Source organism: Photinus pyralis, unplaced genomic scaffold, assembly GCF_008802855.1.
Source record: "Photinus pyralis isolate 1611_PpyrPB1 unplaced genomic scaffold, Ppyr1.3 Ppyr1.4_LG4, whole genome shotgun sequence".
Classification (NCBI taxonomy): domain Eukaryota; kingdom Metazoa; phylum Arthropoda; class Insecta; order Coleoptera; family Lampyridae; genus Photinus; species Photinus pyralis.
In genome coordinates, this window is record NW_022170511.1 from 37,868,808 (window position 1) to 37,892,245 (window position 23,438).

General features: G+C 39.7%; 1 protein-coding gene across 1 annotated transcript; it reads right to left on the reverse strand.

Moving 5' to 3' along the window:
- Nucleotides 1-1,327: 1,327 nt before the first annotated feature.
- On the reverse strand, nt 1,328-17,299 carry LOC116169120 (potassium channel subfamily T member 1-like). The gene is made up of 5 exons (XM_031485147.1): nt 17,175-17,299; nt 13,027-13,106; nt 7,212-7,311; nt 2,414-2,612; nt 1,328-1,366 (listed from the first exon to the last, which is right to left on the reverse strand). Exons 1-5 carry the CDS (start codon nt 17,297-17,299, stop codon nt 1,328-1,330), a joined length of 543 nt encoding a protein of 180 aa, XP_031341007.1.
- Nucleotides 17,300-23,438: the final 6,139 nt, after the last annotated feature.

The following is a 23,438-nucleotide window of genomic DNA, read 5'->3' on the forward strand; positions in this document are numbered from 1 at the left end:
TTGAGTTTTTTTATTTTATTTATCGACCGTCTGTGTGCGGAGTAGTATGTCCATACAAGCTTCGTCAGCGTTTCCTTATTCAGGGATTTTGTTTTTCGGCGCTCTGACGATTTTAAAAGTTCGAGCGAGTAAACGAAGCGGATCAGAAAAAATCAGTGTGCACGTGATTAGCTCAATTCGTGATGCAAACAGAAGTGTCCAGATGGTAAGCGTCGAGACGCTTTGGGCGCACTCGGCAGTTTTTCCAAAATATTTCTTTACTAAGATTTGTAAGAATATGTGAGTGACATTGTTTACGAATATACTTTCGAAGAGATTACTAGTTTACAATGTAGCATTTCTGAAGAATGTATATCAACGGCCATTGTCCTGAATTGCGACGGTTTTCAATAATTAATTTTCCATTTGAGGCGTCTCTTGCATTGAAAATGTAAGTAAACAAATCAAAAAGCGACTCGTACGCCATTCATCACTGTTACAGCAACAAACGATGGCCTTATTGCATAAGTATCTGCGAAGAGGACATAAGCGGGAAAAAAACGTACGGCGAACTTCGCTCAATTATTCAAAAGGAAGGCAAGCGTGTACATAATTTAGCTTCTGGAATCTACGTCGACTCGAGTTGAATTATAAATGCAACATTTTTTGATACTTATAACGGTTAACCTCGTCCGTAAAAAAGTAAGGGCGGCCGCCCCTGCAGAGATTATTAAGTTTTTGAAAGGCGCTCCATATCGAATATAAAAGCCGTACAGGTAGATGTACTTGTGTAATTAAGTTTCGACGAAAAATGTGGCGGAGGTGAGTGCTTTTATGTGAAGACCGCAATTCTTGCAATTCTTTTAGACGGGAAGGTGGAGAGCGCTCCACTCCATTAGTCTGTAAGGACTTAATTCCGAAAATCCATTTGTTCAATTACGCTGGTCTGATTGTGCGGTAACTTCATTTCCTCATACGTTGCCGTTTACCTATCCAATTTCTTGACCCGCAAATGCCAAGCATTGGGAAATTTGTGAAAACGGCTGAATGCCCTAGTAAATTAATCAGGAATGCTTTTTGGAGTAGAGCGCAAGTTCAAAGTTTCAGGTTGTGCAAGTTGAGTTGGAAATTTAATGAGGTTTGCACTACAAAGTTTTAGTTCTCATTTACAGGAAGAGTGTAGATTAGATCGGAGGTTGTCAAACTTTCATATTCAGGTCTTCATAAAAACTTCTTCTAGAAGTTTTTAAACAGTAATGTTTCCTCTCTTAAAAGAGCTACTAACAGACTGTTAAGACCTTTTGAGTCCTTATGAGTCTTTAAAAGCCTTTAATAACTTAAATAGTAGTTAATACAGACCAGAATCTTGAACAACCTTTAAGGGTCTCTAAGTACATTTAATGGTACTAAGAATTTCTAGAAGCCTCCAAAAGTCTTTATTTATTATTTATTATTTATTATTTATTATTTATTATTTATTATTTATTATTTATTATTTATTATTTATTATTTATTATTTATTATTTATTATTTATTATTTATCATTTATTATTTATTAACCTTCTCTTGTTCTGGGCCCTCAACAGGCTTGCACACAATTACAGAGTAATGTTTTTTTTTACAAGTGTCTTCAAGAGTCGTCTCAAAGCTTTAAGTGCCTTTAGTGATGGATTCAAAATACTTTAAAGGGTCAAAGAGCCTTTAAAAATGACTAGTGTGCTTAAAGAGTGTTTTAATAGACTTGCTTTAGAGTCGCCTCAAAGGATTTTACAACATCTCAAAAGTTCCCCCTCCTTGAGAGCTTTTCACAGTCGTTTTTGTTTTAGAACCAAAACGCATCACGCACTGGTAAAGAAATGAAATTCCAGGCAGAACTTCCGTGACAAGATATTTCGGCGTGCTACCCGAAGCTCGTTATTTCTCCGCCGTCGCCGAAAAAAAAAAATCACAATTTCCTCACTTCCATTCGCGATAAATGTAATTAAAATCTTTGCGGAGCCGCACAAGGGCTGATAATTAAATGAAGCACGATGTAGTGTTTATTACCGCCTCGTCTACAATGTCAATTTACTATCCGAGCGAGAAAACGTCGTAATGGCGATGTTACGAAGTTTATTGCTATCGCAACTCTCCTTGTTTATTGCATAATCCATTGCACACCTGCCTCGCTCTCGTCGATATGTTTTATTTTCCGCTTTCCGCCCCATTAATTATAGAAGCGCGAAGGAAATTAGTACGCTTGAATGTGGCGCGGGAGTTCGAGATGGTTTCGTTACGATAACGAATTGTAATCGAGAAAGTTTTGCTCCTCAAAGTGTAACCGTCACTATCTCAACTGCCCCCGAAGGCGGTGTCGGCGTTTTCGGCGAGAAAGTTCGGGCAGTTTCGAAATTTTAAACTATCGGGAGCATTGACACGTCCAAAAGGCACTTACCTTGTATCCTAAATAGGCTAATAGTAACGCCTCGGTCAGACTTATAACTGCTAGCACGACTTGGACTGACCATAGGACGAGGGGGCGGTTCACCCACCAAATGGCATCCCAGTTGATGATGGGATTTTCTTGAAATTGTTCTTCTGTTAAGTTTTCTAACAGGATATATTCTGTCTTGTTCCCTGGAGTGCAACCGTAACTGAAATATGAGACACACTTTGTTAATGCAATGCAAGTGATTTGTAGAATGAGCGAATTGTGTACTGTGTCATTCGAGGGCTCGGGCGCATTTCTCAGGTGGAAGGTGAGTTTTTAAAAATAGTTACAGCTGTCCAAATGTGGCAATATCAAAGGTCATAGGCGTCAGCGCAAGCGGAACACGTGAAGGAACAGGTAATGGAGAAACCTTGAATAAGAAAACATAAAGGACGTCTAAACGGCGCGTGTAGGAAGCAAAAGCAAAAAGACGTAATGTTGAGGGGGGAGTGTAGATGTAACCAGGAGACCAAAAGGAAAAACGTGTAATAGAGGGAGGTGTGGTTGGTGTGTTACCGCAAAGAACTTACCTTGCGGAAAAGAGACGTGACAATGACGTGAGTCAATGACCATGAAAATATAATTTGATACCACAAAAAATGGGGCCATTGCCTTTTATGACCTAGAAATTGCAATTTGACACCACAAAAATTCATGCCATCGCCCTTGGATCCCTCAAAAATGTAATTTGACACCACAAAAATTTAGTCATAACTTTAAATATGTAATTTGATACCTCAAAATGGGTTCATTGACCTTGTGTGACCTTAGAAATGTAATTTGACACCCCAAAAATGTGGTCATTGACTTTCTATGACCTCAATACAGTAATTTGACAACGCCAAATGTGGGCATCGACCTGGTATGACTTTGAAAATGTAATTTGGCACTACAAAATGAGGTCATGGGCCATGAGTGACCCTAAACATCTAATTTAACACCACAAAAATAGACTCATCGATCTTGGTCACCCTGGAAGAAACACCCCATAAAATGAGATACGTAATCAAAGCTTGCCCCTTGAGCTTTACCTTGGTCTACCTTCTAAGGTCGCTGCCACGTGCACGTCAGATCGATCTACTTTCCAAGGTCACCACCAAGTGGCGAGCGACCTTGAAGTGGTTCAGGTGACAAAGAAAAAAACAGGTGTAAAGATTCGTCCGAAAAGTATAAGGGTAGTAGAACATTTTCGAGAAGGGAAATTAACGAGGGAGGTGTAAGGGAACAGGCGTAAATGTAAAGGGCGTGATGAAAGACTCTCAAGAAGGTATACAGAAAGGTAACGTGGAGGAAGGGAACGTGATAGGGCGTGAAATTTATGTGTGATAAAACTGTGAACCATGCGCGAAGAAAGTGTGAAAGGAACCTAAGGGATTGTCAAAAAAAAGTGGGCAAAATGGAGGCGTTATGGAAGTGCTAATGGAAGACACTGGAGGAAGAAGACAACATGAAATGAAGCGAATGACGCACGAAAAAGCAGGAGTCGCGAAGGAATCCAAAGTCGTCAAGAAAGTAAAAAGAAAGCGCGAAGGAGGTAAATGTGAAAAAAAGAAGAGATTTAAAAAGGGTGGATCTGATCTGATCGCAAATTAAGGGCCAATAAAGAAAGAAAGTGAGCAAAATTCACGAAAGCTTCGGAGAAAAGGCGTCAAGAAAGGAAAGAGGTGCCCAGAAAATAGATGAAATGGATTGTGGAGGAAAGGGTCTGCAGAATGGACAACGGAGGAATAAAGGAATCGTGAAATATGTGAATGATGTTGAAAGATAAGTGCAAAAGGGCGTGAAGAAATCAGGAGTGAAGCAAAAAAGAAGCATGAAGGAACAGTAGCCTAATTTCGAGAGGGAGGTGAAAGGTATAAGGCTTACATAATGGAGATTTGAAGGTTTGAAGAAGAGAGGTGGGGAAGAGAAGGCTTATAAGAAAAGAAGAATGAATGAATGGCAAGTGAGGAAAAGAAGCAAAAGGGGTCTGCAGAAAGGACAACGGAGGAATAAAGGAATCGCGAAGTACACATTAGCGATGTGAATAATGTTGAAAAATAAGGGTAAACGGGGCGTGAAGCAATCAAGATTGGAGGAAAGAAGAAGCATGAAGGAACATTAGCCCAATTTCCAGAAAGGAGGCGAGAAGTATAAGGATAACATAATGGAGATTTAAACGGCTTGAAGGACAGAGGTGAGAAAGATGTGCTTATAAGAAAGTAAGGACGAACAGATGAGAAGTGAAAAAAAGGAGCAAAAGGGATCTCCAGAAAGGATCACGGAGGAATACTGGAACCGAGTAAAAGAAGTGTAAAAAGAAAAAGCATGAAGAAACAGGAGACCCATTTCGAGAAGTTTTAAAAAGCTTGAAAAAGAGAGGTGAGATAAAAGAGGTATAGTAAGGAAGCATGGACAAATGCAAAATGAAGAAAGAGGGCAAAAGGGGTCTGCAGAAAGGACAACGGATGCATAAAGGACCCTTGCAAAACACAGAGATGTGAATAATGTTGAAAAAGGGACAGTAGGACAATTATGAGAAAGGAGGCGTGAAGGAAAAAACCTAAAATAAATTATTGAGGGATGGAACACGTGTGAATGTAAAGGTCATAAAAGGTCGCCAAGAAGGTAAACAGATGAGGTTGAAAAAGGCGCGACAAACACGCAAGGAATTTGTAAAAGTGGAATGAATCGCAAAGAAAAAAATGTAATGAAGGAGGTAGAAAAAAAAAGGTGTGATAGAGCTGTGAAAGAAAGTTAAAGAAAGTAGACGTGGAGGAAGCGAACGTGATAAGGACGTGAAGAAATAATCTTTTACGTATGATAGAAGTGTGATATCATCGCGAAGGAAGGAGAGGTCGAGAAGGCTTGAAGGGAGACCTTCAAAGGCTTGAAAGGAGAATAAGGGACCAAAGGAACGCGAAAGATACGTAAAATATGCAGAAAGAAAGTGTGTTTGAAAAGAAGAGAAGAAAAAATGGACGTCAAAGAAATGTAGGCAAAGCGTAAATAGGTTTACACGTCTTGAAGAAAAGAGATGGGAAAGAAACTGTAAACAATGGCGACATGAAGAAAGAAGGAGAAAGGAAGATGATGTGATAAAATTGTGATAGTGAAGGAGGTGTGAAGAAAAGACACCTTAACCAAGAAAAATTTCTTTATGGAATCCTGAAGAAATCATTGGATAATCCTGTTTAGGTACGCGTACGAACGGGGCCCTCAAACTGTAACTGTTCCAGTTACCTGGATCAAGGTAAATAGTAACGAGTGCTCGAGCTGGTAGTTAGTTCCACTCGTCTAAATGCTGAGACCAAGATAATGGAAGCCACGTGTTCTCTGGTTCCGCTTCTTTCACGAGTAGTAAGGCTATTTTGATCCTTAGGAGCTTTGTGGAGTAGGGATGGCGCCTCGAGCGTAACGGCCCCTCATTGTTGGCCATTTGCGGGAGCGTCCACGTCGGCGAATCTGGGATATGGGTCGGGCGATCTTCTGATAGGTTTTCTGTATGCCATAGTGTCCGGAAGTGGGTTGATCATGATCTCTTGATGGATTTAAGTTCGTACACGCTCTTGTATCAGTAACGGTGGTTAGATCAACTCCATTGTCAGTGTACAGGTCCAGATATCCACGAGTGGCCCATCGGGTATCCTCCTCGTCTCCACCTGGTGACGAGAAAACATCCAATATTAATTTAACTCTAGACCATGTAGCTGTTCCTGGTGAATATCATCAGCTCCCTTTCGTGGTAGGCTTTATTGCAATTTCGCACACCTCATAATTGTCCACTGGGGGTCGTGGCAGTATGTCGGCAACTAAGTTTGTTTTCCCAGAGGATCTGGATGTCGTATGGTTATTGTTAAAAAGCCCACCTTGTCAGACGTCCTGTGGGTGTCTTGATGGACATCAACCACTTGAGGAGTTAGTGGTCTGTGATTGCGGTTACCGACCCACCTTCAATATAGGCTCGGAACTTCAAACAACTGCCAAGGCTTCTTGCTCCGTAGTAACACATCATTTGAAGCTCTTTTTCTGGTTGTAGCTTTCGAGAGGGTGACAACCGGTATGGTCGTTTGGAACAGTACGCTGGAGCGTTCTTCTTTCATCTTGAGTAAGTTGTCTGCCTTCTTAATGCCAGAGGTGCGATGTCCACGAGCAAAATCTCCACTGGTTGGTTCTTACCATCCATATTTCCCCAGCGACGATGGAACTCGACTTGTTGCTATCGCTTAGATACTCGGGTGGGGGTCGGAGTCTGGTTTTATAAGCTGATGTCCGATTATTTCGGTTTCTTCATTGATTAGCGTCTTTAGTATGGTGGGTTCCAAGCGGGGTGGGGTAAAGATAGGGGTTCATTAAATTGAATTGCCAGATTTGGAAGTTTCTGTACTGTCAGGATGCATCGAGCGTATATTTTAATTCGATATGAAGCTCAATGAGAAACTTTCGTAAAAACACAGGGTCAAAAACCGTAATAGCAAGCGTCCTTGTGAAATGAAAAATGGGTGTAATAAAGTTCAATGTTTCCACTTTACTAATTATGCGTTTAATTAACCTAATGTATTCCCGCAAGTGATTAGGCAAGCAATATTCATGCAAACCCACATTTCGGCGTGTGCAATGTTAACAGCGTCACACCCGTTGTACTGAGACCAGGTATTATTAGATTTCCACTTTGTATTCTGGCCCTATTGATTTTTCGCGGCCTATAAATAGCCCGCGGTGTTATTTGGGCGATGTGTGCATGCAAGGATCGTAATAAATAAATAAAAAATTTAGCACTTACCAAGTTGCGTATGTGGGATTCTGATCGGTGATCACCCTTATTATGTACAAGAGGCATGATAGGAGTTTTAAAAATAAATTTGCTATACGTATCCTTAAACCTGCAACAAAATCGGCATTGAAGTGTGCGCACATAAAGGATTTTGGGTCAGCTCAGAAATCTGTTGCTTGTCGTCATAGTCAACGACGCTAATCAGATAATTTCCGCTTGCCGACGTGATCGAATTAAAAGCGTCCCCCCCTTTGTTGCGGCGACAACCTTCTCGCAAGTCATCTACAAAATTGCCTCTTTTACACTTCTTAACCGACGTCGTAACTGAATTAATTTAGGGGATTACCGCTGTAAGTCTTTGACTAAGCGGGAGGATTACGACCGGACGAGGATTTGTCACGGAATGCAAATAAAAGACCTGCACTATCCAGATGTTACCAACCTATACGGAGCCCCCTTGTTATGGTCGCGTTTGTTTGTTTGTACCAACTGGGTTAGCGTAAGTAGTTTCGTACGTGCTTCTAGTCTAGTTACATAATGGATTATTATCGTAAATCCGCGGTTTCTGGTGCCGATCAGCATGTAGTGGCCCTGAAAGTGTTGACAGAATTGACTGCATGTGCAGGAATAAGGACAGTTGTACTGATGTATGGCCCTCAAATTGGACTGTTAAGTGGGGGCGCTGTCACAGTTGACTGACGTCGACATAGCATTGCACTCAAAACTCGTACAATTGGGGATGGTTACTAAAAATTCGTTTATTCGTTGCATTTGTAGGCGACCTGCAGTTATATACAGGGTGAGCTTTTTTTCATTTTATGCATTGGGATCTCGGAAACCAGAAGGCATAGAGATTCGGCTAAATGGAGAAACAGTTGACGTTTTTAGAGCTTATTCAAGATATGGTTTTTTTTTTAAATCCACAGTTTACTAGATATGAGTGAAAAACAGATTTAGTTATTTTTCTTTTAAATGTTGTGGAATCGTTATTATTAGAAATACATTAATTTCCATTCGTCTTTTATAATGCAAACTTCCATTTATTTAAATACCAACCATAGTTGGTTTTGACATTTTTTAAAAGTGCATTTTTTTCTGTTTACAGTGATACAAAAGTTCGTTGTTGTTATTTTTACAAATGAACATGATCCAGAACTGTTTGTAGTGTGTATTTGGCCGTTGGTAAACGTCGTTTGGCACCGTAGGCGTAGAGAGGCGAGTGTAAGGGGGTTTCCGAGCTATGCCGAACTCGCCTTCGGCTCGCTCGGCATTGGTGTGCGAAAAAAGTGTAATATATGTTTGGCCGTTGCTAAATGTCGTTTGGCACCGTGGACGTAGAAAGGCGAGTCTAAGGGAGGATCCGAGCTATGCCGAACTCGCCTTCGGCTCGCTCGGCATTGGTGTGCGAAAAAAGTGTAATATATTTTTGGCCGTTGCTAAACGTCGTTTGGCACCGTGGACGTAGAAAGGCGAGTCTAAGGGAGGGTCCGAGCTATGCCGAACTCGCCTTCGGCTCGCTCGGCATTGGTGTGCGAAAAAAGTGTAATATATTTTTGGCCGTTGCTAAACGTCGTTTGGCACCGTGGACGTAGAAAGGCGAGTCTAAGGGAGGGTCCGAGCTATGCCGAACTCGCCTTCGGCTCGCTCGGCATTGGTGGGCGAAAAAAGTGTAATATATTTTTGGCCGTTGCTAAACGTCGTTTGGCACCGTGGACGTAGAAAGGCGAGTCTAAGGGAGGGTCCGAGCTATGCCGAACTCGCCTTCGGCTCGCTCGGCATTGGTGGGCGAAAAAAGTGTAATATATGTTTGGCCGTTGCTAAATGTCGTTTGGCACCGTGGACGTAGAAAGGCGAGTCTAAGGGAGGATCCGAGCTATGCCGAACTCGCCTTCGGCTCGCTCGGCATTGGTGTGCGAAAAAAGTGTAATATATTTTTGGCCGTTGCTAAACGTCGTTTGGCACCGTGGACGTAGAAAGGCGAGTCTAAGGGAGGGTCCGAGCTATGCCGAACTCGCCTTCGGCTCGCTCGGCATTGGTGTGCGAAAAAAGTGTAATATATGTTTGGCCGTTTGTAAACGTCGTTTGGCACCATGGACGTAGAAAGGCGAGTCTAAGGGAGGATCCGAGCTATGCCGAACTCGCCTTCGGCTCACTCGGCATTGGTGTGCAAAGAAGTGTAGTGTGTATTTGGCCGTTGGTAAACGTCGTTTGGCACCATGGACGTAGAGAGGCGACTCTAATTGAGGGTCCGAGCTATGCCGAACTCGCTTGTTCAGAATTTGCTGTACTTCTGTAATGCACTTAACTCTTGTAGCTTCTGCAACGCAAAGACGTACTACCCTGAAAGTTTGTAAGAGAATATGATGTTGGGGGGATGGTGAAATCACGGGTAGAAGAACAAAACTGCAAGAATAATAACAGGGGTAAAAAATGTGAGAAAGAAATCTGGAAAGGAAGTGGAAGAGGAAGAGGGCACACTGAAAAAACGAGTGTAGATGAAAGGGGGGAAGAAACGCTCATATTGGATGGCGATTTAAATGCCAGAGCAGGGACTAAATGAAAATTAGTAGAGATGGGAAGAGAAAACATAAGATAGAAAGTCAAGAGAAAGAATGCATCAAACAGCGAGAATTGTTATTGGAATTAACAGAAAATAGAGGATGGACTATATTAAACAAAATTGCAGGAAAATAATGAGGGCAATATACATATATGGGAGGAGGAGGGAGATCGGTAATTGATTACATACTAGTAAACGAAAAAATACTGGAAGAAATAAAAGAATTTAAGGTAGGCCTAAGGATCAAGAATTCGAAAGATTCAAAGACGAAGGAAGATACATTTATGGACAAAAGACACTGTGAAGCCTTCTAGAAAGAGGTAACAACACAAAAAAAGAATAAGAAATAGGAGAAAGCATAGAGGAGGAGTGGAAAACTATAAGGGAAAGTATTAAAAAGGCAATAACGTGGAAACGAATAAGTGAAGGAGAAGAGAGATATTAAAGAATGGGATGGTGTGAGAGAGTGTGTACAGAAGAGAGAAACAGATACAGAACAATGACGGAAAAAGAAAGAAAGGGGAGAGATAGAGGAGAAGGACTTCAGAGAACAGACAAAATAGTACAAAAAGAAATGAAGTCAGGAAAATCAAAACAGTTTTGGTTTTTGGTTCATGCAGCTCTTGTAACTGTAACTTGTGTATCACGCGCAATTTTTGCTGTTTACACAGGGTTTGTTCACTCTGGGTATGAGAAAATTTTGGAGTCATTCGTACCAATTGTGCAGTAATGAACAAAATGACTAGCATTAGTAGACGACCTATGTGACTTCTGGACCACGAAGTGACGTCACACCAATCAGAGACGAGCACGTGACATCACAGCCAATCAGAGACGAGCAAGCCCCTCGCTTTGGGCAATGGGATACGGTAGGCGTGACCTTTAGAGTCCGCCACCTGTGGCGTCACAGCCAATGAGCGGTGTGGTCGGCCATTTTGTTGGACGTCATTTTATTAGTCACCCAATCCGCTATCTTGGTTCGGTCGCCATTTTATTAGTCTCTAATTCCGCCATTTTGTTGGGCGCCATTTTATTAGTCATTAAATCCGCCATCATAGATCGGTCACCATTTTATTAGTTATTAAATCTGCCATTTTGTTGGACGCCATTTTATTAGTCTCTAATCCCGCCATTTTGTTGGGCGCCATTTTATTAGTCACTAAATCGGCCAGCATGGATCGGACCCGCGCCATCGGTCATGTGGTTGCTATAGACGTTGGTGTGCCGTCACGTGTTCGTCTCTATTTGGTGTGACGTCACTTCCTGGTCCAGAAGTCACATAGGTCTTCTATTAAAAGATTTATTTATAATATTTACACGTTTATACACTGTTCCCAAGATAAGGAGGTCTACCATGGGGAGCTCGGAAAGCATAGAAGATGGTCAAAGTAGGGAAAAGTTGCGAAATAAGAGTTATTATCGCGCTGTAAGGAAAACCAGAAAATTCCCATGACCTCCGAAGATATGCCAAAAAAACCAAAATGTGATATTCGAGTGACAAAAAAAGGAATGGTGGGAGAGAAGTGTGTACAGAAGAGAGAAACAGATACAGAACAATGACGGAAAAAGAAAGAAAGGGGAGAGATTAGAGAACAGAAAAAAAATAAAAAAGGAGATGTACAGAAAAAAGGTGCAGAAACAGAAAAATATAAATAAGGAAATAAATAAAGGAAGATCATACACCGAGGAAATGGGAAAAACTCAATAAGTGGAGACAACCTACAGACCACAGACAATTGACTTTATAACTATAATTAAATAAATGAAGATACTACAGGGAAACCAGGAGAAAGAGGGTGATCAAGAAGAAGAGAGGAGGGGAAGGAGACGAGATATCAAGAGAAAAGGTTAAGCAGCAATTAAAGAAACTGAAGAAAGGGAAAACGGTAGGGAGTGATGGCAGGGAGGGAATGTTTCGCCACAGATAGCGTCAAGGAGCTAAGGGAAACTAATAGACAAGATATGACAGGTCTATCGGAAGAATGGAAGAAAGGGATAAAGTGCTAATTTACAAAAGAGGGGACACATTTACAAGATACAATGAAATACTGGCGCAACCACACGAACAAGGGGATTAAGAGAAAAGTGAGAAGTGGCGAAGAGACAGGTGTGAGAAATAGTAGAGGAAAGTCAAAATTGATGCAATTATTAAAAGGGAGGGGATAAATGGGAGAAAGGATGGAAGAAGAACTTATAAAAATGGAACAGGGTATACAAGTACAGCAACACAGAGAGAAAATCGACAGTTCACCAAGAAACAGAAGATACTAATAACGGAGGAGGTACCGAAATTTCTAAGGGAGGAAAATAAAAACATCAAACTAATAGAGAGGTTTAGATGCGGAAACGAGAAGAGAAGAAATAAGTGGAGAGAAGGAGAAAAAATGTAGTTTTCGCAATTTGGAACAGCATGTTAGCTGGAAAAAGAATACGATGTTGCTGACGCTTCTGCACTTTTTACAGTTGCTGTATTTTCATAGTTGCTCGTAGTACCTATGTATAGTTTTCCTGTAGCTTCCGCCACATCTGTGGTTTTCCTTAATCCTGCACCCCTGCAGCTTGTGCGGATCCTATGGTAGTAGGGGTAGTTCCAAAATTGTCTGTAATTCTTTCTAGTTTTTGTAGCCTCCCACACGTCTGTAACTCGTATACTTTGCAAGCTCGAGCTTCTGTGCTTTTATCGCTTTCTGAAGTTCCGTATTTTTTCGACATTTACCGGATGAGCATGGTAGGCAATAAGCTCAAATTATGCAAGCTCTAGAAGTGTTCGTAATTTAATACAAGGCATTAATGAAAATGTAAATAAACACTCGCAGCGCAACAGATCTCGGGCCTTCGCAAACTCAAATTCTCCCTTTCGCGTGTGGGCACCATTTCCAATTAATATCCGCATACCTACGCCCATTAAAGATACGAATATATCGATCACTTATAAATAGCCGAATCCGAAAACTTTCCGCTCGAATTTATTAGGGTTCCACCTAGATTTACTGTATAGCGCGTATTCGACGTGTCTTCCGGACACTAAACAACGGTAACCGACCTTCGATAAATATCAACGAGATTTAGGGAGATAAATAAAAAACCGCAGCCGCCCCCTACAAGTTAACCGCGCGTCAATTTTTCCCATTTCGAAAGCCAACTTTTCCGCAACAAAGGGGTTGTTCGATAATCTTGATAAATGAAAAGGAAGCGTTTTGGTTGTTGACCTAGCGAGAGGCACTTTAGACATGCGATTTTCGAACGGCTTTATTAGGTACTTACTAGATCTTTGATTCTTAATAAAGTAAAGTTGCAGTCGTTCCTTAAATGTATTTTCATTGACGTAGTATTCCACTCGTACCCTGCAAAAAAAGGAGAAAAATGGGTTATTATCTTAATTTGAAAAGTACATATGGAATTGTTATAAATTGCGCGCTGTATAAATCTAGCTTTGTTTTAGATTAATGGCGTTTCAAATTCGACCTAAAAACTTTATTAGAAATAATGCGCTAACTCTTTACTACTTACGTGTCAGGGCGAAAAGTTACTTTCTTTTCAGTGCAATCAACAACAACAACAAATTAGTCTTGAAGTTTCACCTTTCATCCTGCCAGCAACAAACAAAAGTTGACGAAAATTCGCCAAAGTTTAATTATACTAAACCACCCCCAAGACTTAATAGTAAATTAAAACCAATTAAACCTACAAAACAATGCAATGTAAATTAGATCCGAGACCTATTCCGCAACCGATATCTACAATTTTTGTATACGTTACTTGTGTTATTACGCAGAAATTGCGTGACGTTTAAGCTTTTATATATATCACCGATTTGCACGGACAATTCGTGGTCGAGTCAAAATTTTGCTAGCGTAAATTGTCCTTATTGAGTGTTAATTACAGTTTGTAGTATACGCGTACCCGAGTGTCAAACGTTAGACAGTAATATCGCAATCTACTAGAGACTTAGTGATGCCTATCCGGTTTAAAATTATTACCTTTTGCTCCGTTTTGGGTAGTGTACAAGAACCCCGACCCACCTCTACTTCCTCTGAGCTTACCGTGTGCTTATCTCATGGTAATTTTGTTACATCACGGGATCAGACCGTGTCAATGTCCGCGGTTGCTGAACATTCTCTTCAAAACAGTCACATTATTTCGTTTTAAGAAGCAAAGTCTCTTCTTGTGCCACAGAAAAATCCCCGAGGACATTGAGACCTTCAAGCACCCAACAAGTTCAACCGTCATTTACCGATAAGTGTGGGACCGAAAAGGGAGATCTTTTTCGTTGACTGCGCCCTTTTAATTTCGTTCTAACGAGCGAAAGCATAAATGACAGTACTCGGGATCCATTAACTACGAGAACGCGAACTGGCATTAGGGATTGAAATGAACAGCGGTCCACAGAACTAAGTTGGAGATGAGATTCTATTGACTCCACAGCAGAATAATAATGTCTTTATTATAAAGGGCGTAGTTCACACTAGGTCTGTTACTCACAGAACCAACATTTAAGGCACCATTTAACCTTACTGTGAGCCGTAGTAACCAATTTACCTAAAACGAGCGTAACTTTCTTTGGAACGTTTTAATAAAAACATGACTTTAATTAATAAACTTTAATTTATTAAGTCCGCCCCTGACCAACACCCCCAATTGTTGCATTTATTCATATCAGACCACGCGCAGATTTATATAGGATTATAGCTACCTGCGAATATTATATTTCTAATTCAATTAATTAATTCTAATTGAAAAGAATGTACTTTGTAGTGGATTCAGAGCTGGGCAGAATACTTTCAAAAAGTAAATAGTAAATACTTTACACAAATCAAAGGTATTTGAATACTAAATACTTTTAAGTCCAGCACAAGCGAATACTAGATACAGATACATTGAAAAGTATTCAAATACTTTAAAAAGTAAGTAATCAAATACTCAATAAAATTTCTTATAGAATGTGGCCTGTAGAATCCATAATTTCAAACAGTTCCAAGATTGGGCTACTATTTCAAAAGTTACAGCTCTTTGAATTTTTTTTCGAAATTGGTTTCTAGTCTATAACTTTTGATTGAGAAGTCTGATCGAAAAAGTACGAATTGTTTTGGATTCTACGCACCAAAATTAATAAGAAAAAGTGTTTTCCCGAGAAATTTTGGTGTAGTCGATTTTTGGTAAAAAAGGAAGGTTATACACTGCCTTTTTTTGAGCCCCGAAAAAAAAATTGTCTCAGATCGACCCGGAAAAAATTTTTCTTATAGAATGTGGCCTGTAGAATCCATAATTTCAAACAGTTCCAAGATTGGGCTACTAGTTCAAAAGTTACAGCCCTTTGAATTTTCTTTCGAAATTGGTTTCTAGTCCATAACTTTTGATTGAGAAGTCTAATCGAAAAAGTACGAATTGTTTTGGATTCTACGCACCAAAATTAATAAGAAAAAAGTGTTTTCCCGAGAAATTTTGGTGTAGTCGATTTTTGGTAAAAAAGGAAGGTTATACACTGCCTTTTTTTGAGGCCCGAAAAAAAAATTGGCTCAGATCGACCCGGGAAAAAAATTTTCTTATAGAATGTGGCCTGTAGAATCCATAATTTCAAACAGTTCCAAGATTGGGCTACTAGTTCAAAAGTTACAGCCCTTTGAATTTTCTTTCGAATTGGTTTCTAGTCTATAACTTTTGATTGAGAAGTCTGATCGAAAAAGTACGAATTGTTTTGGATTCTACGCACCAAAATTAATAAGAAGTGTTTTCCCGGGAAATTTTGGTGCAGTCGATTTTTGGTCAAATACTATGCGAAGTATTCGAATACCTTACGAAGTATTCGAATACTTTACGAAGTATCCAAATACTTTGCGAAGTATTCGAATACTAAATATTTGTGAAAGTATTTGAGTTACAAATACAAATACTGCTTCCATAAAAGTATTTAATTACAAAGTATTTGAATACTTTAAAGAATTTGAATACTAAAAAGTATTTACAAAATCGAATACTGCCCAGCTCTGAGTGGATTATTCCTATAGTGAATTCGGACTGAATATAATTAACAAAGCACATTTCTACATCTTTCGCCTGTAATAATATACTATACTATACTATACTATAAACAGGTATGCTCTAAAACGCTCTCTTTACAAGTTAAATATCCATTCCTCAAGGAAGCTAGAAGCGCAATTTTTCCCACGTCATAAATTATTACTGTAATATAAGATCGTAAGCTAGAGGTTCTGTTTTGTTTATTCGGAAAGAGGGCACGTTACGCATTAGGGTATAACATAAATGGACGTTATAAAAACTTTCGTCTACCAAGTTAGTTTATTTCTATTTTAAAAGATTCCTACCGCTGAATTATTCATTAACAAGTATCTATTATAAAAGTGGATCACTTTTGTGTAAGTTTTTTTTCTCTTAAAAGTGTGAATATTATCTTGAATATTACTATTCGTTTATTATCGCCTTTATATTGGCATACTCGCGACCGTCTTTTGCTATTTACAGGAGACACTTACAAGCGCGAGTATGACTTTATTTATTATATTACTTTTTCCGATTAGTTCCTTTATATCAGCATACTCGCACCCTTAAATGAGAAGGGATGACTGTAAGGCGATTGGTACCACAGTGAATTTTTTCCCGCTTACAGGTGGTAGTTGTCTTCACTTAAGATGTGATATTATTTTGAATATTGTATTATTGTCTTAAAATTTGAGATTTGACTCATTACTTTTACGTCAGTAAACGTAGGTTGTAGATTGATAACCACGAAGGCAGTAATCCGGCTTGGACGAAGACGAGAACGACGAAATCAACCACGACAAGAGCTTTCACGGCGATGTATACATAAAAATCGACGAAGTGACATGGTGCTTTTTAACAGTCACGTTCGTGTTGGCGGTTATGCGACATCCTTTCTACAATCGAGTTCTACAAGTGAGTATATACATAAACCTTTTTTCCTGGCAATAATATCCCATATCCTATTTAAAGGCGTCTTATGGTTTTAGAAAAATTGAAGGAAATTTATAAGGGTAGCTTCGAAATAAAGTTTGCGACCCCTGATCCCCGTTCTACCACCTTGTTCTACCCACCTATTTTATTTCCACTCCAGTAACACCCTGTATACGGTAGGTGGTAATCTTAATAATATATTTACTAATGGACCTCTTTGAACGTTCGTAAAAAACGTGTGTTCCAAAAATCCAAGAGGTTAGAGAGGCGGGAGGGGGGAGGGAGGGAATACATTATCATAGTCGAGTGGTCATTGTTCAGCAATCATTTTTTTCATTGCCAAACGTTTTATTTTTCCGTATATTTCAGAATAAAACCCGAAACCCAAAGTTTTAACCCTGAAACTCCGGGTCAAAGGCGACCCGGTGCGTCTTAGCGACAGGTAATCACCTTCCTGGATTTGGCACGCGTAACTAATTTACCTCAAGTTCACCACGAGACCGAAGTAGTTTAATTCTGCTGCGCAGCATGTCGAATCGTCAAAAATTGGAAACGCCTGAAGTAGGTCAACTGTAACGATTCTAAATGTGCAGTAATTCAAAATCATCGTCACAAATTGCTACGGGGGTAGATTGAACTCGAGTAATCCCACAGACGTTAACCGACTAGCAGCCACATTAAAGGGATAATTGCGATCGGTAAACCACCGATGAACCAATTGCAACGGTGCACCTTTGCAATTATCGATTTTATAAATAATAAATACGGCTACCCCAATGTCCAATCTATAATGTAATATAAATTTAATTATTTACAAGCGATGTATGTACACAGGCTTTAATGGAACACAAGTACATGCTTTAAACATTCACGCGATTATCTTGTATTGACCCAAAAATAAATGCGTATACGCCTCATTCTCCAGGAAAGTGGTCTAAATGGAAACGCGATTTGGATTACCAACTTTTTTACTAAACGCAGCACATTTCGAGTAATCCAACGTTCCAATAATCCACTTCATTTGATTAATACTCCTCATTGGGGTTCAATTGCGATTTAATATCGTCGGTCGCCCCTAATTGAGGCAGGGGGACTACTCGTTTCACTCTTAATTAAATGCGAAGAATCGCGGGCCGTTGTAAAAGAAAGTTTGATTGGTTTCCCAGCCGATTCGCGCGCGGAGCAGGCTTTTGTGATGATTAATTGCCGAGAGTTTCCCTCAAAGACATTTGAACGAGACGCAACCGAAGTAAACTTGTGTAATTTAGAACGAGGCTGTCAGGTGCACAACGGTTTTAGTTATGATAGCAAATTATTGGAGACTGACGGGAGATAAACCTTTGAGATTGAGTGAGAAGAAGTTTCACTTGTCTCATCTAAGATTTAAGTTTAATTCAACACAAAATTGGTGTATAAAATTACACTTTGACGTCTGGACGTCTGGTTGGAAATGTGTATTTTTTTCTATGTATATTCAAATCTCAGTCGTACTGAAAATCTCACTCAAAAGCTTTTCCTACTCTCGAAGGCTCATCTACGCGAATTTCAGAAATTATTTAAGAGATCTTTTTCCAGATCTAAGCACGAGACACCACAATCCTGCGTTTCCACGCGTTTCGAAAATTGCATAGCTAACGATCATGATCACACACAGGGTGCATATAGAAGTACCGCTCGTCAAAAATGCAATTTGGACTTTCAAGATATAATCCTGATGGTCGAAGATTAGTCCCGGATTTAATAATTCGTAATCTAGAAAATTGTCTATTTCGTACAACTCACGCCTCATTCCGTGCATGGATTCGATAAAAAGCACCGGCCATCCGAACGTTTCGGCCACTTAATTGGAGATGATTACAAAGACGCCGCCCGTAGGAATGTAATCGAGTTCAAACTTTTTCGACCATTACAACTTTGCTCTCACAACTTCTCGAATCGTACGACGATTAGGTGTGGCATTTACATCGTGCTCGGGATCGACTCTTTTCAACTCGTACAACGGCGATCGCGAGCTTTTAATTGCGAAACTGATCCGATTACGACGAGAAGCGTCCGATTTAAATTATAATAAAGAGCGGAAACGTTCCCCGTTAAAAGGAAGCGAAATCAATTATTTCATTCGAGAGGAGTATAATTAATTAACGCGTTCGGTGTAGTAGCTCGACTTTATTTGCCTTGGCGCTTGAAAGAGAGAGAGATAATGAGAGAGTAAGTAACTTAATTTGGCAACTGGCGAAAGCTTTCAATGAAAATAAATTGAAGAAGCGGTAATGGGAGAACAACTAATTTTTCCTAAATTCGAGAAAGAGCGGTAACGTGATTTTTTTTTAAAACGAGGCTGAGCTTCTCCCTTCTATGTGGAGAGCTGACCGACAACTTTGCTTAGATACATTAAGAGATACAGTGCACAACTTATCAGAAGATATATCCTCAAAATTCATAGAAAATTGACAGAAAAATGAATATTCCTGAAAGAAGGGGGCAGGTGGCGAAGAGGCGCAATGAGTGAAATTATAACGCCTTTTAATAGCCATTATATAAATTCCTCTCACAATTTGGAAGGGAAAGCTTTTGGCGTTACACTCAATCCTTGATCACGAGTAGCAGAGGGTCACTTTTTCCGCCATCATGAATTTCATTCGCGATTTAATTTAATTTGTGGTGCCAATCAAAGTCATTTCAATTGATTAGCGGTTTCATCAACGTGCCCGAGGATAATTTTGGGGAGTGTCGCGGTTTTTCGGAATTATTCGCGGATATAATTTAATTCGCGGGATCAATCAAATTCAATTAAATTCTGCGAACCTGGTGGCAAGGAGTGAAGAAGTCCACCATCTCCTGGAAGGACGCCACTCTCTTGCTCGAGAAGAAACCGTCGTACCAGTTCTTCCGAGATCTCTCCCTAACGGAACGAGATGGCGCAGACGACGGAATTGTTCATCGCCCAGAAACGCGCCATACTCGCAAGTATCGACCAGGACATTAGCGAGACACTACAACACTACATGGCTTGCGGACTCCTCCATCGCCTCATCCGCAAAAAATCCTTTCTGGGACTCCTCGAAGAACTTCATAAGGTTGAAGAGGACGACCAGCCACCCATAACCCAAGACAGGATAAAAAACGCCTCCCAAGAAACCCCGCTGTGTCTACTGCAAATATCTAGGCCACACACGGGACAACTGAACAGAAGTAACGCAACCACCGCTACACCGGTTGCCTGTTTTGGATGTGGCGCTGCTGGAGTAATCCGCAGCCAATGTCCGAACTGCCAACAACGAGTAGGGGTCGCGAAAGAAAATAATCGATCACTTTGAAACTCAGAATGGAACTACGACTGGTTTCTCCAATGGGCAGACAAAGGTTACTTCATGTCCCAGGGCATCGTATACAGATACACCCACTCCAACTTGTTGTTCCACAATAGAAGCAAAACCAGATTCTTCACGAATGGTCCCACCGCCGGACGAAGTCCAGTCCAAGGTGGAAGCACTTGCAGTTTCAGATGGGCTGATAAACGTACCGTTTTATAATTGGGCGTAGTTGGTCCGTACTCATTCACTGCGGCGATAGTTGTGGTGACATGCGATTCGAAAGATTAAAGATGACGCTTCCGGTGGTGTATCGCCCTTTCGCTTATTCCCCCGGAGAACAGAAAATTGCTGAGAACTGACGATATTTTTTGGAAAACCTTAACCCAGATTGCAAATATTTTTCCGTCTGGAATCTCGCTAGGGTTCATTACCTGTGCGTAGCCGATTCCATATCGAAAACTGCCTTTAGACGGCCACTACGAGTATTTGAGAATGCCCTTTGGGTTGGCGAAAACGCGCCCCATCCGTTTTCAAAATTGGGTAAATCGTTACTAGTTACTAGTTCCGCAAGAGCTTTGCGTATATGAACGTATATTTAATATCATCGGAGAGTTTTGAATTGGAATTGTCTAAAAGACGCAACGACGATGACTTCCATGTCAAAGATTATATTCGTTTTCGAATATGCATCGTTCCGCCAGCCTACTATATTCGAAGTTGCTTAGGGCCCGGTTTTCCACCCGCTACTGCTTACTTCCAAGATGTGAACACTCTTTTAGCAATTTAAATTAATCACGAGCACACAATATCCATGGGATTGTTTTAAGCGGTCTGGCAATTTTAAGTTTAATAATAATCAAATTAGTAATCGGCGATAAAAAACGCGATGTGACGCAAATTCTTTCCAGATATATTGCCTTAACGAACCTACCAGAGTCACTCCTTCCAAACGATCCTGCCTAGATAATGTTTTCATATCACACACATTAAATTTCCATGTAGATAATATCAACCTGGGGGTATCAGATCACTATGGTCAGCTATTGACTATAGAAAGCCCGAGTAAGTTAGAAAACATTCATCCAATTCGGCGTAAGCGTCGGGTATTCTCAGATACCAATAAAGAGCAATTTAAATATGATCTTTCACTAGAGCACTGGGAGGTTGTCTATACTACCAGAAACTCCGAACAAGCCTTTGATTATTTCTTCCATATTTTTATGTATCATTTTAATTTAAACTTTCCCCTACTTCCACATAAACAAAAAAAACCAACCACCCTTCCTTGGTTAACACCCGAACTGCATAAACTTAAGCAAAAAGTTATAGACCTTAAGATCCTATCTGAAAAATATATCATCTTTAAAAATATGTTTAAAGAATATCATTCGCTTTATCAGAAACAGCTCGTTATAACAAAAAAACGATATTTGGACTCTAAGTTGAAAAATGCAACCAACAAGCCGAAAATGACATGGAATATCATTAATTCTTTAAATGGAAGGTCAAGAAGACCCACGGAAATTACAATTCTCAAAAAGGGAGTAAAGGTCCCTAACTGGGAAGCGATTAATATGTTTGCCTCTCATTTCACACGGTTTTATGATCGCAAAAGTAAATCTTATGATGTAAATGTCTCACTTTCTTCACCCCTCCCGCATTCAATGTTTTTCACTCCACTTATCACTACGGATATAGTCTCCATTATTTGTTCATTGAAATCTTCATTATCGTGCGGAGAAGATGAAATTAGCAATAATATATTAAAATTAGTCAACCGTTTGATAGCTGAACCGTTATGTTATATAATAAACTTGACACTTCAATCTGGTGTTTACCCTGAACGTTTGAAAGGAGCAGTTGTAAAACCGCTTTACAAAAAGGGCGATCCAGGTAACGTTTGCAATTATAGGCCAATTAGCCTTTTATCAAGTTTTTCCAAAGTTTTTGAGTCTGTCATAAATAAACAACTTACCAACTACCTAACAACGTTTAAAATCGTTAATAGTGCTCAACATGGCTTTATAAAAAATAGATCAACCGATACGGCTTTATATGACTTTATGACCGAAGTAATTTCTGCTGTGGATCGTCGTATGTTAGTTGCAGGTCTCTTTATTGATTTTTCAGCGGCGTTTGATACCGTAAATCACAGCACTTTAATTGCGAAAATGTATCATTACGGTATTCGCGGCACCGCTCTTGAGTTATTTAAATCGTACCTGTGCAAGAGATCGCAGAAGGTAGAACTGCCAAGTGGTGAACGTGGTGACGCGTTAACTATACTGTCAGGGGTACCACAGGGTTCAATTTTAGGCCCTACATTGTTTATAATATATAGCAATGACCTTGTACCGTATCTTGTGGAAAATAACAATAGTAAGAATATAACCGTCATTTCATACGCTGACGACACTAACATTTTAATTAAGGCAAAAACAACGTCTGATCTTACTTTTATAATAAAACATACGCTGGATAAACTACACCGATGGTGCACTAATAATAAAGTGATTATTAACTTGGACAAAACTGTGTTGGTTCCTTTTGGAAGTACACGTACGTAGTATCTGTAATACAAAAGATCTTGGAGTTGGAGGCTTAACCTGTCTAGAGTCGACAAAAATACTTGGCCTGACTGTTTGTCAGGATGTTACATGGTCCTTGCATATTGATAACGTATGTAAAAAATTGCGAAATTGTTGCTATTCGCTAAATGCTTTAAAAAATCTTTGCACTAGATCTACGCTTCTCACCCTGTATCATTCGAACTTTCACTCGCACATTAAGTACAATATAGTAAACTGGGGTGGTAGTGCTCAAGTACAACGCGTGCTGATACTACAAAAACGGGCGATTAGAACCATTTGCAATTTACCCTTCAGAACTTCCTGCCGATCATATTTTAAAGAATTAAATATATTAACAGTTGTAGACACGTACATTTTGGAAATATGCTGCTTCGGGTATAAAAATAAGCCTCGCTTTATTCAACCTGTACATAATTATAGCACCCGACATAAAACTAATCTAAACCCTGGTAAACATAGGACAGCATTATTCCAGAATAATTTAATTTATCAATGCTGCAAAATTTTTAATGTATTACCAGACGCAATTAAAAATATCCCTACCTTTAGACAGTTTAGGTTAAAACTCAAACAGTTTTTACTCCAATATACATTTTATTGCTTAAGTGACTACATCTCGTTATCGAAATAAAAAGAAAACGCTTTCCGTAGTTATGTTGGCATGTTAGTATATCTGTAGATAATTTTATTTTTATTTATATTGTTTCATTATATTTATATTTACATTATGTTATATTGGTAATTTGTCAATCTTGTTAGTTGTTATTCTTTTCTATGTAATTTCTGCTGTTAAATTTATGACAAATATTGCATACATTTCTGTACTGAATGTACTGGCAAT

Bases quoted from the DNA above. Each gene is read 5' to 3' on its own strand.
- LOC116169120 (XM_031485147.1), bottom strand. From the start codon at position 17,299: ATGATTTTGAATTACTGCACATTTAGAATCGTTACAGTTGACCTACTT. The intron at 2,613-7,211 runs GTAAGTGCTAAA...CTCATATTTCAG, and splicing joins AATCCCACATACGCAACTTG to TTACGGTTGCACTCCAGGGA. The intron at 1,367-2,413 runs GTAAGTGCCTTT...AAATGTACTTAG, and splicing joins TAGCCTATTTAGGATACAAG to AGACCCTTAAAGGTTGTTCA.